Source organism: Eubalaena glacialis, chromosome 1 (assembly GCF_028564815.1).
Source record: "Eubalaena glacialis isolate mEubGla1 chromosome 1, mEubGla1.1.hap2.+ XY, whole genome shotgun sequence".
In the NCBI taxonomy this organism is placed as follows: domain Eukaryota; kingdom Metazoa; phylum Chordata; class Mammalia; order Artiodactyla; family Balaenidae; genus Eubalaena; species Eubalaena glacialis.
In genome coordinates, this window is record NC_083716.1 from 28,890,487 (window position 1) to 28,906,062 (window position 15,576).

The window sequence follows — 15,576 nt, forward strand, 5'->3', positions numbered from 1 at the left end:
TCTTCTCGATCTTTGCCTCCATTCTTTTCCCGAGGTCCTGGATCATCTTCACTATCAATATTCTGAATTCTTTTTCTGGATGGTTGCCTATCTCCACTTCACTTCGTTGTTTTTCTGGGGTTTTATCTTGTTTCTTCATCTGGTACATAGCTCTCTGCCTTTTCATCTTGTCTATCTTTCTGTGAATGTGGTTTTTGTTCCACAGGCTGCAGGATTGTAGTTCTTCTTGCTTCTGCTGTCTGCCCTCTGACCCCCCATAGATTCTTATACCCTATTCATGCAAGGGTGGGGAATGTCTCATTCTAGCCAATCAACATACATTGAATACCACCAATTTCACCAATAAGAGTCCACTTCCAACACCCATTATGCTAAATTGACAAATTACTCATTTCAGTAACAGAAAAACTCATTGCTAACATTCATTATGCTACTTAGCAAAGCATCTAGTGTTGCTAAGAAATAAAGATAGCTGAAGCCCTTGCAACAGCTGCATCTGGAATTGGGCCTTTCTGGTACAATGCTAGCTAACCACTCCGGGGTGTAAGCCCCTAATTAAAGAAAATGACAGCCCCCAGGGTATAACAAAGTATCCAACATATGCATTAAAACACACTGCTTTTGCTAAAGAATTTTAAAGTAAATTACATTTAATAGGGGGCAGAGAAGAGACTTCCTCATTATTTATTATCTGTCTCATTCTTAATTGCATTTATTTCAATTATTCATTGCTGTACAATTAAAAGAAATTTTAAAGGCACAGTCGTAATTTATTCTAAAGAGATATAAAGTCATTAGCCAAAATGCTACATCCCTGCCATGAGAAACAGGCTTTCTTTCCCATTTTATTTTCCCCTTTTGATGGTGGTGGAAGAAATATTAGAAATAGGGTTCTCAAACTCAGATCTTTAGTGGAGCACCCCCACTCAATACAAGATTACACACATACAACACCGCTGACAGCTGGTTGTCCAGACCATGTCCATTGGTGCGGGTTGTGCACTGCACAACTGTGTAGCTTTTCAAGAGCCCCTCATTCAGTCTCTGCTCACAATTTCATAAAGCAGTCCATTTCTTTTCTGGTAGCTCATATTTTGTCAAAAAAGTTTTTGCTTCCGTCCTCATTATTTCTTTAAGTAGACATCATTTCTTCACAATGACTTTTCAGACATTGAAACAGAGATTTCATGTTAGTCTCTTTACCAGGCAAAACATTCATAAATCTTTCAGCCTTTCTCCCAGTAACCCTTTACTGGACATGAGTTTGTTTTAAAATACAGGGTCTAAAATTAAACACAGTACTCTCAGTGCAGAGCACAGTGAAACTTCTGCTTCCCAGGAGCTGAGGCCCATGCTCTTACAACGTTATGACAACCTATGATTGTTTTAGATCTTTACCAGTTTCATCATGCTATTAAGAAAAATCAAGCTTGTGGTCAGCTAAAACCCTCAGATCATTTTTTCATATCAAGGCCTCACCTGGGGCAGATTTCTCATCAGCAGGCTGAGTTATATCCTTGTGACTTTTAGGTGACCATGGAGATTACTTCCGGCTGCTGCTTCCAGGTACCTACACTGTCACTGCCACAGCACCCAAGTTTGACCCAGAGACAGTGAGTGTGACCGTGGGTCCTGGGGAACCCAAACTGGTGAGTTAGGCTGACCTTTACAGAGCACCACAAAGATCACTTATGCAGAGTTACAAATAATCGATTGTATAGTTCTAATCTTTGCCAAGCTTCCCTCTTTCACCATCTTAAAAAAAATTCATTGCTCTCATATGCTAATTTTTCTTCCGTCATTCTCCTATTACAACCTTACCCACTTCCTTTTGGTTTTTCCTTTTCCTTCTGTTTAACATAACATAATGATTAAAACACTACCTGATTCTAAATCCAGCTCATTTGTCCACAGATCTTGGACAAGCTACCTGATCGCTCTCATTCTGTTTCTTCCTCTGTAAATTGGTAATAATAGTGCCTCCTTCACAAGAGGTTGAAATGAGAAAGTGCATGTAAAGCCTTTAGTACAGTGACTTACACGTAGAAAGTGCTCAACAAATGTTAGTTCGTAAATCCCAGAGACCTTGTGCAGATACACAGGCTTACGTTCTTCTGCACCGTCAGCAAGGACTACCACCAGATGGCACTCTGCCCCCTTCTGGTGCCCATGTGCCCGGGCAGCCTTGCTTTCCACTCACCTCAGCAAAGAGCCAGCCAGCTGCTCTCCAATATTCAGCTCTCCAAAAGGCTTTCTTTTATAGATAGGATGAGAAGCAAAGAACTTTTTTGATCTACAGCCTGGACCTTTTTAGCTGTGGTCGTATTAGATCGTGATCTCAGAGGTAAAGAGGCTCAAAGATCATGGACACTAATCCTCTGGTTTCTCAAATGAGGAAAAGGTAATGATGCCATCCTGGTTAATGAGCATCTATGGACCTTTTTCTCATGTCAGGTCTTCCGTCCTCAGTCTGTCCTGTTCCTTCTCTATACATCCCAAGAGCTTAGCAGACCCTCCCTCCCCTTTCCCTGTTAACTCAGTGCAGTCAAGTATCTTGCCTTTTCAAATAGTTATAGGTACTATTCATTGAACAGCCACTATGTGTCAGACATTATCTGAGAGCTTTCCAGAATTATCTCATTTAACCTTCATAACAACCCTGTAAGGTAGATCTACATATCCCCATTTGTGGCTGAGGAAAGTGAAGCTTAGAGAACATAAGTAACTTGTCCAATACCACACAGTGAGTAAGTGGGAGCCATGATTCCAGCCTCTGTGGGGCTCTCAGGATTGCCTTCGTAGCCAGTCTGTTACAGGGCCTCGTTCTAAGCTCACAACCTATGTTCATAACCCCTTATTTTAAAACAAGGATCAAGGTCAAGAGCTCCTTAAATCCTTTGAAAATTCCTCTGAAATTTCTAGACAGTTCCCCCTTTCCCCTCCACTCCCATCTCCTGCAGGATATAAACGACTTCTACTTGCAGATGCAGGAAGCAAAGAGTAACTCTTCCCTGGCAGCCTGTTACCTGGTCCCAATTTCCCTACCAATGCATCCTCTTTCCCTTTTTTCTTGTTATCCCCCTGCTCCTCATCTACCCTAAAATCAAATGACTGTTACGCAGCTGCTTACAGAAGTCTTGCACTACATGCAAGTCTGTTCAATTACAAATTCAAACAAGGACAAATCCTCTTAAGTAACAAATTCTGCTTCAAAATATCTCATCTCCTTTGTCATATAGCCTTTAAATTAATTAACATAACCCATCATTGTATCAAATATAACTCAGAGGTGGGAAAATCTGTCTTTTGGATACGATTCTCAGATACAGTCACAGCTAAGAATACATATATTGATCCCAGCTGAGTCTTTTCCCATTCTAAAGCAGAGATCCATTTGGTTGAGGGAAGAGAAAAGAAAAAAGATCATTTACTAGAGAGTTTTCGTGCTGCAATTAAAACTCTTTAAAGTATCTCCGAGAGTCCAGTGTTTTCCCCTTGGCTTTCCCCACTGCCTTCCAGATGTCCCGCTCCTTTAATTTCCTCTGTCCTCGCCTCATTTTGTTGTCTCTCTCTCTCTCTCTTTCTTTCTTTTCCTCGATCCTTATATTACTATATAGGAAATAGTACTGATACAGTGCAATTGGCTCTGATTTCTCCCGCTTTGGGAGAGCTAGCAGAAAAGCTGGCTGTGGTTTGTTGTGAAAGGGGCATGTCTGTCACATGTTTTCCAACTCCCCGCTGGCTTCAGCAGCTCACACTGTTCCCAGGGCCTGAAAGCCAAGGATGCCTCTGGGGAGTGTGGTTAGAACACTGTGCCACACCCTCGCCTTTTCCTTCCTGGGACAGCTGTATGGCTTCTGCACAGCCAGCGCATCCCACACTTGTCAGTCAGAAGCATCTTTACCTCTGTGTGCATGGCCAGAAGGGACGTTTCAATGTACTGCTGGAAACAGTACATTAATGCACATGGACACTGGGAATTTAAGAATCCATACTAACAATCTATATCATCTCTACTATCTCTATTTCCAAACAATTATGACAGAAAGTTTAGTTCTGAAGGTCTGAGGCATTCTTTGGCATTCCTGAGCACAACGCCTATGATTCACAGAGTCAGCATAAAGGGGATTATTGTGGCACCATCAATCTTAGTTCTTGCACTGAACAACAGTATCGGTAAAATCATGGTTTGAGGTGTAGATATAATTTTTTCTATTACAAATAAATAAATGTACGTTAAGTTCATGTCGATATACCCTATGTATCACCAGTGATTATGTGCCACTTTGAGGGGAATATTAGCCAAGCCTGTAAGACACCATCAATGCTGTTCTGGGTGGTTGCTGTGATATTCTCCTTGGTCCCTTGTCCTCAGAACCCAGAACCATGGTAAAACAAGGTCCAAACTGGTCTTCCGCCAATTTCAATCCTAGGAAATGGAAAACTGATTCCTGTGCTCTCCTAGCTTCTTTTTCTTTTTTCCAGGTTAATTTCCAACTCAAGAGAAGCACCCCTTCAGCAGCCCCTAAGAGGAGAGGCCCCAACTCAGGGCATAGAGGCAGAGTCTTACCAAAGAAAGTGCAGCCCCGGGCAGCTAGGAAAAAAGAAATGATGATGAAACAGTCCCAGAGAGTCCCTGCCTGAAATCCACAGTGCCCGGGGCAACACTTTAGAAAGGCTTTGTTCCCGCTCTCACACCAGATGAAGCATTCTTTCTATTTTATTATCTGAGACATATTTAAATATAAACATATTCAGAACAATTCAGAATGGTCTCCATCTGTTCCAGGGGTAAACCCTCTGATGCAGCAGTACATACATGCAGTGGTGTTCAGTAAGATTTTCCGATTCTGAGGGTATGGTTTAGGTCCAGAAGGCTCTATGCCAGTCTACGCTGTGTCCAGAGACTGGTTCTGGCTGGTTAGTCACTATCTCTAGAGTCTAGCAGAGAGCCTGCAACACAGTAAGTACCCAATGAAGGTTTCTGGATGAATGGCTGAAAGGCTGAAATGATCCATCATTACATAGCAAGACCAGGTGACCAATTCTTCTGAAATCCCAGAGGACTGTTTCAACAAGAGCCAATAGTTTCTTATTAAGAAAAGGGTTTCACACACAAACACCTAGTCCCGCTGCTTCATACATGGGCATTTTAAACAATATGCATCTTTCAAACATTTTCTGGGCGTATAAGTGTAATGCAGATGCCCCTGTGGAATGACTGTGTCCTGACGCTGTGCCAGGGATACACAGCACTCTCCACCCCGCTGAGTTCTCCAGAACAAACCCATTTGTACTAAAAGTGTTATTAAGCAAAGTAGATGTCACTGAAGATTTTGAAGGCATGTGTAGTCTTTCATCACACGTCATGCAAGTTCATAAACCCCCACTGGGCATGCTGGGGTTCCCTAGTACCCTGTCCCCAGGGCTTGCTGGGGGTTCTTTACCCATCATCACCCATTTCAGGGCTCAGCCTCAGTGAGACAGGGCAGGCTGCATTTCCCCCAACTTGCTCCACCTCCCCCCACCTTGTCAGCCTCCCCCCCTGGCGCCCTAGCCTCTAACTCACCCAGACCTTTCTTAACATTGAGCAAAGTAGCTGCTCTCAACAAGTATTCCCACGCCCACCAGAAAATAAGAGGTGCTCTAGCTGTGACAGTCCACCCTCTGTAGGAGGCCATTCAAGATTAGGATTAACACATGATTTATTTTTGCTACTTGAGCAATCTCTCAATCTGTGGTTAAAAGGGAAACAGAAGAAAAATATATCTTTTCCCATTTAAAAAGGAAATTCTCTCCTCAGGTGATGTTTTCTTTCTTCCCAATTTTAATCCCATATCCCTTGGTTCCCTTCTTATTGTTAGAAAGAAGGAGCTACTTGAGCGGGCTCTTTTCAATTCAGTGAGACTTTGTGCCTGAGGTTGCCATATGCACTCGATTTTTCCAGATTGTCTGAATATCACTTACTTTGATTTCACCTTCCCTCGTACATAGCCATTTAACAGAGCTGGTGTTTGCAAAGTATGGTCACAGTGCTTTCTCTGGCCCAGCCGTATGCTTTTATTTATTCATTTATTCATTCATTCATGCAGGGGACATTTATTGAGTCCTGCTCTCAATAAATGCAGAGAATACAAAGAGAAATAAGATACAGCTCATTATCTCAGGGCTGCCGTGACCTAGTTGGGAAGACAAATAGGTCATTACATTGCCTTATGATAATTGCTGTGATGCAGTGAACTCTGGGGCGGGGGGATGGGGAGACTGTGGGAAGGGCCCTACCATAGTCTTGGGACGATCAGGAAAGGCATCTCAGAGTTCGTGAAGTCTACGGTGAGATGTAATAAGGTCAGATAAATAGGCGTTGGCAAGAGGGAGAGAAATGGGGGAGCAAGGGTTAGGTTGAGGGGACTGCAAGTACCGAGGGCTGGAGGCCCGGGAGAGGGCGGCCTTTGGGGAGCTGCAAGAAATTCAGCACAGGGGGAGTGAGTGAGGTGCCCAGAGAGGCCAGTGGGGTGGGGAGGGGCCAGACCGTGCAGGACCTTTGAACCATATTACAGAGCTTCGACTTTATCCTGAGAAGAACAAGGAGCCACTGGAGGGTTCCACTGAGGGGAGCAGCAGAATCACATTTAGAGCCATCACCCTGGCTGCGGCCTCAAGAGCTGGCTGCAGCAGCGGCAAGGCCGACTCAGCGAGGAGGCTGCTGAGAGCCAGGTGAGAAGTGGCCCAAACCGGGGCTGGGCAACAGGGGTGGGGACCACCAGGCAACTCATGAGTTACCCAGAGGGCTTCCTGTCAGCCCCCGATGGCTTCACTGACCTCTTCAAGATTTGCAGCCTTCTCATTCAGACACTCCCGGCCTGCCATCCTGAGGATTTTAAGCACTAAAGGAGATGCAGGTTTTCCACCAAACCTTAAAGACTATCCTGAGTAAAATTCACTCAAGCAGGAGGTGATAATACAGACAGAATATTATATGGAAAATACAGGGTCTGGCCATGACTGTACGAAAATTTCTCAATATGGAGGAAGGATGTGAAATCAGAGCTGATGGGGGAGAGAGGGGGCAGGATTCAGAGGACAAGAAGGAACGTCCTCCAGCTTTGACTCCAGCATTTTCCTGGCCAGGAGCCTTTCTATTTTATATCTAGGATCTTATTTTAAAGAGGAAGTCTTCTGCACAAAATGCGAGCCTAGATAGATAATGTTTCCCAAAGGGGTAGAATACTGTAGTTAAGGGCATGGATTTTGGGCTCTGACAGACCTGAGTTTTAATCCTAGCTCTGCTCCTTATTTGCTGCCTGACCTTGAACAAGTAACTTACCTTCTCTGAATCATGGTTACTCATCTGGAAAAAAAAAATGGAGATAATATCTACCTTCACTTGGAATTAAAGGTGAGACTCTCATAAATCAGTAGGGAGGGGAAGGCAGCTCCTGCCCTGGACCCTCCTCAGAGTATTATCACTCATCAGACTAGTCGATTGCAAACCAGTGAGGCTGACAGGGACATCATGGACTTAGGGGTGCAAAGGGGAGTTCGGAGGTGAGGCAGATCCCGAGGAGCTGAACCCAGCCTATTCTGTCTCTCTCTCTTTTTTTTTTTTTTAAATCTCATGTGCTGGAAGGTCTTTGTTTGTTCCGTATTCTTCCTAGCACTTTTCCTTCCAGATTGAAGATTTTTTTGACACAGTGATTTTCCTTATGTGACTAGATAGGAGAATTTCCAGTTTTCAGACAGGATGATACCGAATGACTGTTGGACCTGGTACTGGTGCCTGAAGAAGTTTCTGCTCTGGTAAGCTGTGACTACCTTACCTTTTCATTTTACTCCACCCAGCACTCAGAACAGTGCCTGGTATATATAAACACAGCAAACATATTTGTTGAGTGAATGATTCCAGGATTATTTTCACATTTTTTCCTCCTCCTCTCCTCTTTTACTATTTTTCTTCTTTTATCTAGTATAGTTTTGAGCATGCATTTTTAAAATTATTATTATAAACCATGGTAGGCAGAATTCTAAAATGAGTCCCCATGACCCCTGCCCTTGTATAATCCCTCCCCTTGCAGGTGAATGTGACTGTGATAAGATATCACTCCCCTACTTATGTTCCACTATATGGCAAGAGGATTTTGCAGATGTGATCAAGGTTCCAAGCCAGCTGGTTCTGAGTTAATCAAACAGGAGATTATCTTGGGTGGACCTAACCTAAACAGACCAGCCTTTTATAAGCAGAGAGTTTCTCTCCCAGGCCTGGGAGAAAGAAAGCAGACAGATAGGTTGTGAACTGCCTGTGAAGAGAAGCAGCCCCTAGGAGATGTGAGTGGTGCCAGGCAACAGCTGGCAAGAAAATGGGGACACAATTATACACCACAAGGAAATGGATTGTGTCAACCATTTGAATCAGCTTGAGCCCACATTTGGGTGCAGCCTTGTGAGAGAGCAGCAGGGGATCCAGCTAAAACATGTCCAGACCCCTGACCAGTAGAAACTGGGGGGTAATACATTCATGCCATTTGAAGCCTCTACATTTATGCTAAGTTGTTATACAATAATAGAAAACTAATATGTAAACTATCTCAAATTGTTTTGTAAATTAGGATATAAACCAATAAAATATAAATAACCAATTGTGATCACCCTATGGAGTGCTTTGGCTGCCAAGCTTCTACCTCATATAGAATGTATGTGAAACAAAGAACAGGGAAAAACAAAACCATACAACTCTTTTTAAATAAGACGGCTGGTATAGTCAAGAGGTCAAGAGTACATGTCTCTGACAGCAGGGACTTCAGCCTTTGGATAACTGTAGTTTCTTGCTTACAATAGTTACCATTATTTGCACCAAATTGTTTGTTACTAGATTGTGGAGGTGTACCACTGTCACAAATACTAAAGCAAGAGAAAATGTAAAGCATGTGCAGAGACTCTGTAGACAGAACTCTTCTTTAGATGGAGGCTCTTCTGCCCTTCCCAACGAGCCAAAATCAATAAACAGTGTGTAACATCCTAAACTCTTCTATCCAACTTCAGGACACTTTGAAGGAAAAGCAGGAGCAGGAGCCCTCTTAAATAGCCAAACATAATTTCTCACAGTTGGAAATTTTATTCTAAAACAAAAAGATCCCAATACAGTGGTGTCATGTTTTTATCTGCAAAAGACCCAAGATATGGATTCAGAGCAGTTCATTCATTTGACAGATAGTTGAGTCCTTTTATGAATCAGACCCTGTGTTATCTGTGTTAAGAGTCAGGGAGATGGTGGTAAACCAGAGAGACACGGTTCCTACCTATTTGGATTCTGAGGGTTTGAGGGAGAGACAAAGAATAAAACAAGTTCGTTAAACAAATACATTAAAATAATTACTAGCTGAGAAGTGGTACTGAGAGAGGAAATGCCAGGGGATCTATTTGAAATAGGATGGTTAGGGAAGACTTCTCTGAAGAGGTGATATTTGGGCTGAGATACAAAGGATAAGAAAAATGAAGGCTTACAAAGAATAGGAATGAAAGGTACAGGCAGAAGGAGTAGCAAGGCCAAGGACCCTGCAGCAGGAAAGAGCCTGGCTGCTTCGAGCAGCTGCATCTCCTGGGTCTAAGGATGTGTGTGTGTGTGTGTGTGTGTGTGTGTGTGTGTGTGTTTAGCTTCCCAATCTATGATCTAACATCCTAGAAGCCTAACCCAGCATAGGTCCAAGACACAGCATAACATCCAAACCACATTTAGTCTAGTTATAAGTGAGCCAATAAGATTCACTTTTTCCATGGCCACAGAGAACGCCCCTAACAAGACCAGCCATCTCAAAAACAAGGATTGAGAAAGTGGAACACACTGGCTTGGGACAAATCTGCCATCAGAACGGGAGAAGTCAAAGTTCATGTGTCTAGAGCATCATCTTCACATATGTGGTACGATGATTTGTCTAATACACACACTCCCAACACATACCCTGTACCAACACTCCGTCATGCCCACCTCCTGCCTAGCATATTACTTCACTTCAACTTTAACACTAACTTCATTCTGGCTATTAAGCCTGAGTAAACATTCGTCCTGGGCAAATGCCTAAGCAAACATCACTTCTCTCCCTCCTCCCAAAAGTTAAATTCCACTATGTATAAAGGCTTTTTCCCCTCTTACTTTCTCTTATTCCTCCCCTCCGCACTTACTGTTCCTGCCCACGCCCCTTCCCCTCATGGATCTTTCCCTCTCCTACCTTCATTCTCTTCACTTCCCACACATTCCCTGCACCTTTGCCCTCACCCAATCAAGGGCCCTGCTGCATGTGGGATGTGGCTTCACCTAGAAGCAAGGGACCTGGAGCCATTGCCAGATGGGTGACCAGCAGCTAAGGAGAAGCCTTCAGGGGTGGTGCCTATTTCTGCTGACACATCGCTTCTTATTGCACAGCCCCAGGGAGCAGGCAGATAAAACCATCACTTGGATCCATGCCTACCCCACAGGAGGAGGGAGGAAAGGCCTCTTTGACTTCCTTTCAGATTGTCTCACATGAGGCCTTTGGAATGAAGAGTCCATCCTGGGCATTAGATCAAAGGAGTCGAGTGAATTTCCTTAAATCCTTTCTGGACTCAGTTGAAGTACAAATAAACTGAGAAATAAAAGGATCACAACTTTATTATTTTTTGTATATCCAAATATAGTATTTTACATACACTGTAGTTTATAGCAGACTTATTTCACAGACAGATTAAAAAGAAATTTCTTTAATGGAAGGTGCTATGGACCGAATGTTTGTGTCCCCCCCAAATTCACACATTGAAGCCCTAATGTGATGGTATTTGGAGATGGAAACTTTGGAAAGTAAGTAGGTCACGAGGGGGAAGCCCCCATGATGGCACTGGTGTCCTTATAAGAAGAGGAAGAGAGCTAGCACTTTCACTCTCTCTGCCACGTGAGGCTACAGGAAGGCCATCTCCAAGCCAGGAAGCAGGTCTTCACCAGAACCTGGCCATGCTTGGCATCCTGATCTCAGTCTTCCCAGCCTCCAGAACTGTGAGAAATAAGTGTTTGTTGTTTGAGCTACCCAGTCTCTGGTAATTTGTTATAGCAGCTGGAGCAGACTAAGACAGAGGGATAGATAAAGGGTCTGCTAACTTTCTATTTTAGACTAACTTTCTATTAAGGAATATTAGAAAAATACAATTGCAATCTACCATCACCATCAATTCATAAACACTCTAATGCCAAAAATTAAAAAGATATAATCTCAGAATTAAAAAGTGTTATCAATGAAATTATTTTTCTCATTTTGCTAGGGGACAGTAAACATTTCATCTCAGACTAGCACTTCTGAACCAGTAGTTTAAAGATGGGACCGTTAGTGGTTCAAATAACTAAAAATTTATAAGAAGGGTTTTCAGACACGGCTGGATCCAGGTGCCCCAGTTATGTGGGCTGGAATCTTTCTCCACTTCTTGATTTCATTGTCTTCAGTGGTGACTGCCTTCTCACACAGGTGCTACCTTGCAGGACTAGATGACCCATAGCAGCTTCAAGCTTGTATTCTACCAGCCTAGCAACAAACCATTGATTCTTGGGCCTGACTCTCAAGAGCACAAATTGGGTGACATGTCTGTCCCAAAAACCATCATGGTGACTCTGATTGGTCAGTCTGGGGTTGTATGCCCACTCCCAGAAGGCGGAGGGTGGGTATGGGAAGCCAGTGTAGGAGAGTTGGGTCCCGTCTTTTAAAAAAAACAAAACACTGTTACCAAATAAAGAATGGATGGTTATGGACAATAACAACAAAAGAACATTACAATTTTATTAAAATCAAGCACTGTTATAATTTTACTATGACTTTAACTCAAGTGAACTCAGTCATTCAACAAACATTTATCAGACACACCTATGTGCCAGGCACTTTGCTAGGCAATAGGATACAAAGATAAATCCACTAGTCTCTGCCTTCGATGAATTCAGCTAATGTGAGGAGAGGGAGAGGTGGACACTTTTTACAACAGTGTGTGAAGCGACTGAGATCAGCCCTGTCAAAGGACTGAATCGTAGTCCTCGTTAGTTCCTTGCTTTGCTTGGCTAATATAGACCTGACTTAGTACAGCTTGAAGTTGGATGACTCCTTTATGTGAAACACTTTACAATAATTTCAAACATATATATCATGTAGGAGGTGGGGGTAGGAGGGACATGAACTTGACCACAGTTCAGTAAGAGACAGCTATGTGGTCCAGCTCCTTGAGCAGGTAATACATTCCCAGACTGTGTCAAAGAAGCACAGTGTCATATCGAAAGAGCACAGTTCCACCAGGCCACACAAGAGTCAGCCCTCCGCTGGAGTGTGATTTATAGTTCCCAGAACATTTTCGGGAAGGACACTGAAGGTCATGATGTCACTAAGTCTCATGGATGCACCAGGATAAAACATTGCCAAGAGAAGAAAAACACGGCCGGTTCAGAGAAAAGTTCTGAAACTATCTGAGTGGGGAGCCCACATTGCACAGTGGAAAGACTTTGGCAGATGGTGGTTTGAATCCTAGCTTTGTCATTTACGAGCTCTGTTATCTTGGGCAAATCAGGTATTTCCCAAAATATGGGTAAAGAATCACAAGTAGTATTCAAAATATTCTTTAGGACTACTCAAGTGGTGCATGAGCCAATTTTGCTTGATGTTCTGATCAAGCAATAAATTACTTAGAAAGTTATTCTTTTAACAATTTCTTTAGATCTTTCTGAATATATCAAGGAGAAAGTTTCTCTTTGGCTCTAACTTTCTAACACTGACTAGTTTCATTTGTTTTTAACAAAATGGAGAGTAGCCCTCAAGCTCAGAATTAGAATTTAATAACCATTTTGGGGCTTCCCTGGTGGCGCAGTGGTTAAGAATCCACCTGCCAATGCAGGGGAAAAGGGGTTCGAGCCCTGGTCCGCGAAGATCCCACATGCCGCCGAGTAGCTAAGCCTGTGCGCCACAACTACTGAGCCCGTGTGCCACAACTACTGAAGCCTGCGTGCCTAAAGTCCGTGCTCTGCAACAAGAGAAGCCACCGCAGTGAGAAGCCCACGCACTGCAACGAAGAGTAGCCCCCACTAGCCGCAACTAGAGAAAGCCCGCGTGCAGCAACGAAGACCCTATGCAGCCAAAAATAAGTAAATTAAATTAATTAATTAAAAATAAATAGGGGCTTCCCTGGTGGCGCAGGGGTTAAGAATCTGCCTGCCAGTGCAGGGGACACGGGTTCGAGCCCTGGTCTGGGAAGATCCCACATGCCACGGAGCAACTAAGCCCGTGAGCCACAACTACTGAGCCTGCGCGTCTGGAGCCTGTGCTCCACAACAGGAGAGGCCTGCGCACCGCGATGAAGAGTGGCCCCCACTCGCCGCAACTGGAGAAAGCCCTTGCACAGAAACGAAGACCCAACACAGCCAATAAATAAATAAATAAATAAATAAATAAATCTTTCTTTAAATAAATAAATAAATAAATAAATAAAAGAACTAAAAACATTTTAAAAAGTAACCATTTTGTTTTCATTGTTTTAAAGATTACCTCCTATTAATTTCAATCTATATACTGGTTTTGCGTTTATGGGAGTGGTACAAAATTTCCCTTAAAAAAACAAAGTGAGTAAATTTAAATAAAAATATTTTAAAAATTAGAAAGGTGGTGTGCCATTTAGTCAAGAACTGTTGTGATGGTTTTCTGAGAGTGCAAGATTATGGCAAAAAGTGGTATAGGAATGACTAAAGTATGGGAAGTGTGGAAAGCACTAGGCCAGCTGTTTAACCCCAGGGAGCCTCAGTTCCTCATTTATAAGCTAAAGATAACAATTACTTGCTGGGTTGTTGTCATGATATGTGCTAAGAAAAAACAACCAATATTATTTGGAGAAGGAAATGATGACCTTGATTATCTTTCTCCATTATTGTAGACAACCTGGGAAAGAAAATAAAGACAGTTTATAAATTACTTTTCAAGAATTATTGATTCTATTCAAATGGGGGAACCCAGGTTCTGTTTCTTGGGGTAATAACTTTTTTTCTGATTAATAAAAGAAAAAAGATAGGGACTTCCCTGGCGGTCCAGTGGTTAAGACTTCGCCTTCCAATGCAGGGGGTGTGGGTTCGATCCCTGGTCGGGGAGCTAAGATCACACATGCCTTGAGGCCAAAAAACCAAAGCAAAACAGAGGCAATATTGTAACAAATTCAATAAAGACTTTAAAAAATGGTCCACATCAAAAAAGAATCTTAAAAAAAAAAGAAAAAAGATAATATATGGTAAGTTCTTAACATAAGGCTAGCTCTCAATAAACATTTACTATAAACTTGTCTTCCGTATTTCAGCTTCCCTTTTCTTTCCTTCCCCTATCTCCTTCCAGATTCCCAAATATCTTCTTTCTTTCTTGTCTCCTCATGGAAATAAGAAGAGATCTGATAGTGTCACTTAAATATATTTTGATGGATACACAAGAGAGTGAGTTTTTTCCAAAATATTACCTCAACTAGGCATTAGCATTTTAAGGTAGATTTGTTTGTTTGCCAGTTTGATTTTTACTTCTAATTATGAAAGAATTTCCTGTTCCTCATTAAACTAATTTCAAGCTTCTGCAAGCAGGTAGGAAGAGAAGAAGCCCCTAGGAAACACTATATTAATATATAAGAACAACCCTTAAGATAAACATGATACAGTCCTTTTTTTGAATTCAGAACTTCCTTACAAAACGGGAATTGGCTTTACTTTTGCCAACTGGGGTCTATTCCTAAATGGAACCAAATGGCTTCCATTGTCTTCTTCTAGGAGCTGGCCTTGCCTCAGCGCAAGTCCACTAGACAGATACCCTCTCTCAAAAATCACCCTGGACTCCTCCCTTCCCCAAGAGAGCACCAGACTTCCCCTAGCCTTCCTTCCTCCACTCAACTAGAGTCCTCTCCTTTCTGTCCCGGTGCATTCTGGCACCATTTTAATGCATAGTTGTTAGTGTTTCCAAGTGCTATCTCTTCTTTCTCTGACATGGAAGACTAAACCTATGCCTTCTATATTCTACCACTAAGTTGTTCCAGAGGGAAACCTTGGGGAGTTGCCTTTGATTTGCGGCAAAGCCATGGACACTGTTAGTGACACAGTCCATCATAACAGCAATGGATACTTGAGTGTGTCCTAACACGCTGGATTTAGGTTCAGACATGGGATCAAAGGATGACACGCCTAAATAATTTTGATCAATGAGATTAATCAAAATGCACAGGAATTGATTTTGGTTTATTGAGGATTATCCAGGGGAAAAAACAAACTTTTTAATATCGCACATGCAGATACTATTATTATTGCTAACAAAGAAGTTCCACATACATTTACCTCTTTTGATCCTTTTCATTTCAGTCCCTTCAATTGAGGATATTTTAGAATGTATCAATACATTGACTTAAAATGAAATTCAAACTCCTTATCATGGCCCATCAGGCTCAGGATGATCTTCACCCTTGTTTGTTTTATAATTTCATCCCATAGTACTTGCTTTCTTTCTCACACAGCCTTCTCTTCTGTTGTGAAACTGAGCAAGTTGTTTTCTACTTCAGGGCTTTGCACCT

The 15,576-nt window shown here is 42.5% G+C and overlaps 1 protein-coding gene across 1 annotated transcript in view; it reads left to right on the plus strand.

Moving 5' to 3' along the window:
- The window catches only part of CPN1 (carboxypeptidase N subunit 1), a 34,818-nt gene extending 30,174 nt beyond the window's left edge, over positions 1–4,644 (plus strand). Inside the window, exons 8-9 of the mRNA XM_061194436.1 lie at positions 1,531–1,649; positions 4,486–4,644. Of these exons, the coding sequence (XP_061050419.1) occupies positions 1,531–1,649; positions 4,486–4,644 (278 nt within the window). The remainder of the gene's footprint in view (positions 1–1,530; positions 1,650–4,485) is intronic.
- Positions 4,645–15,576: the final 10,932 nt, after the last annotated feature.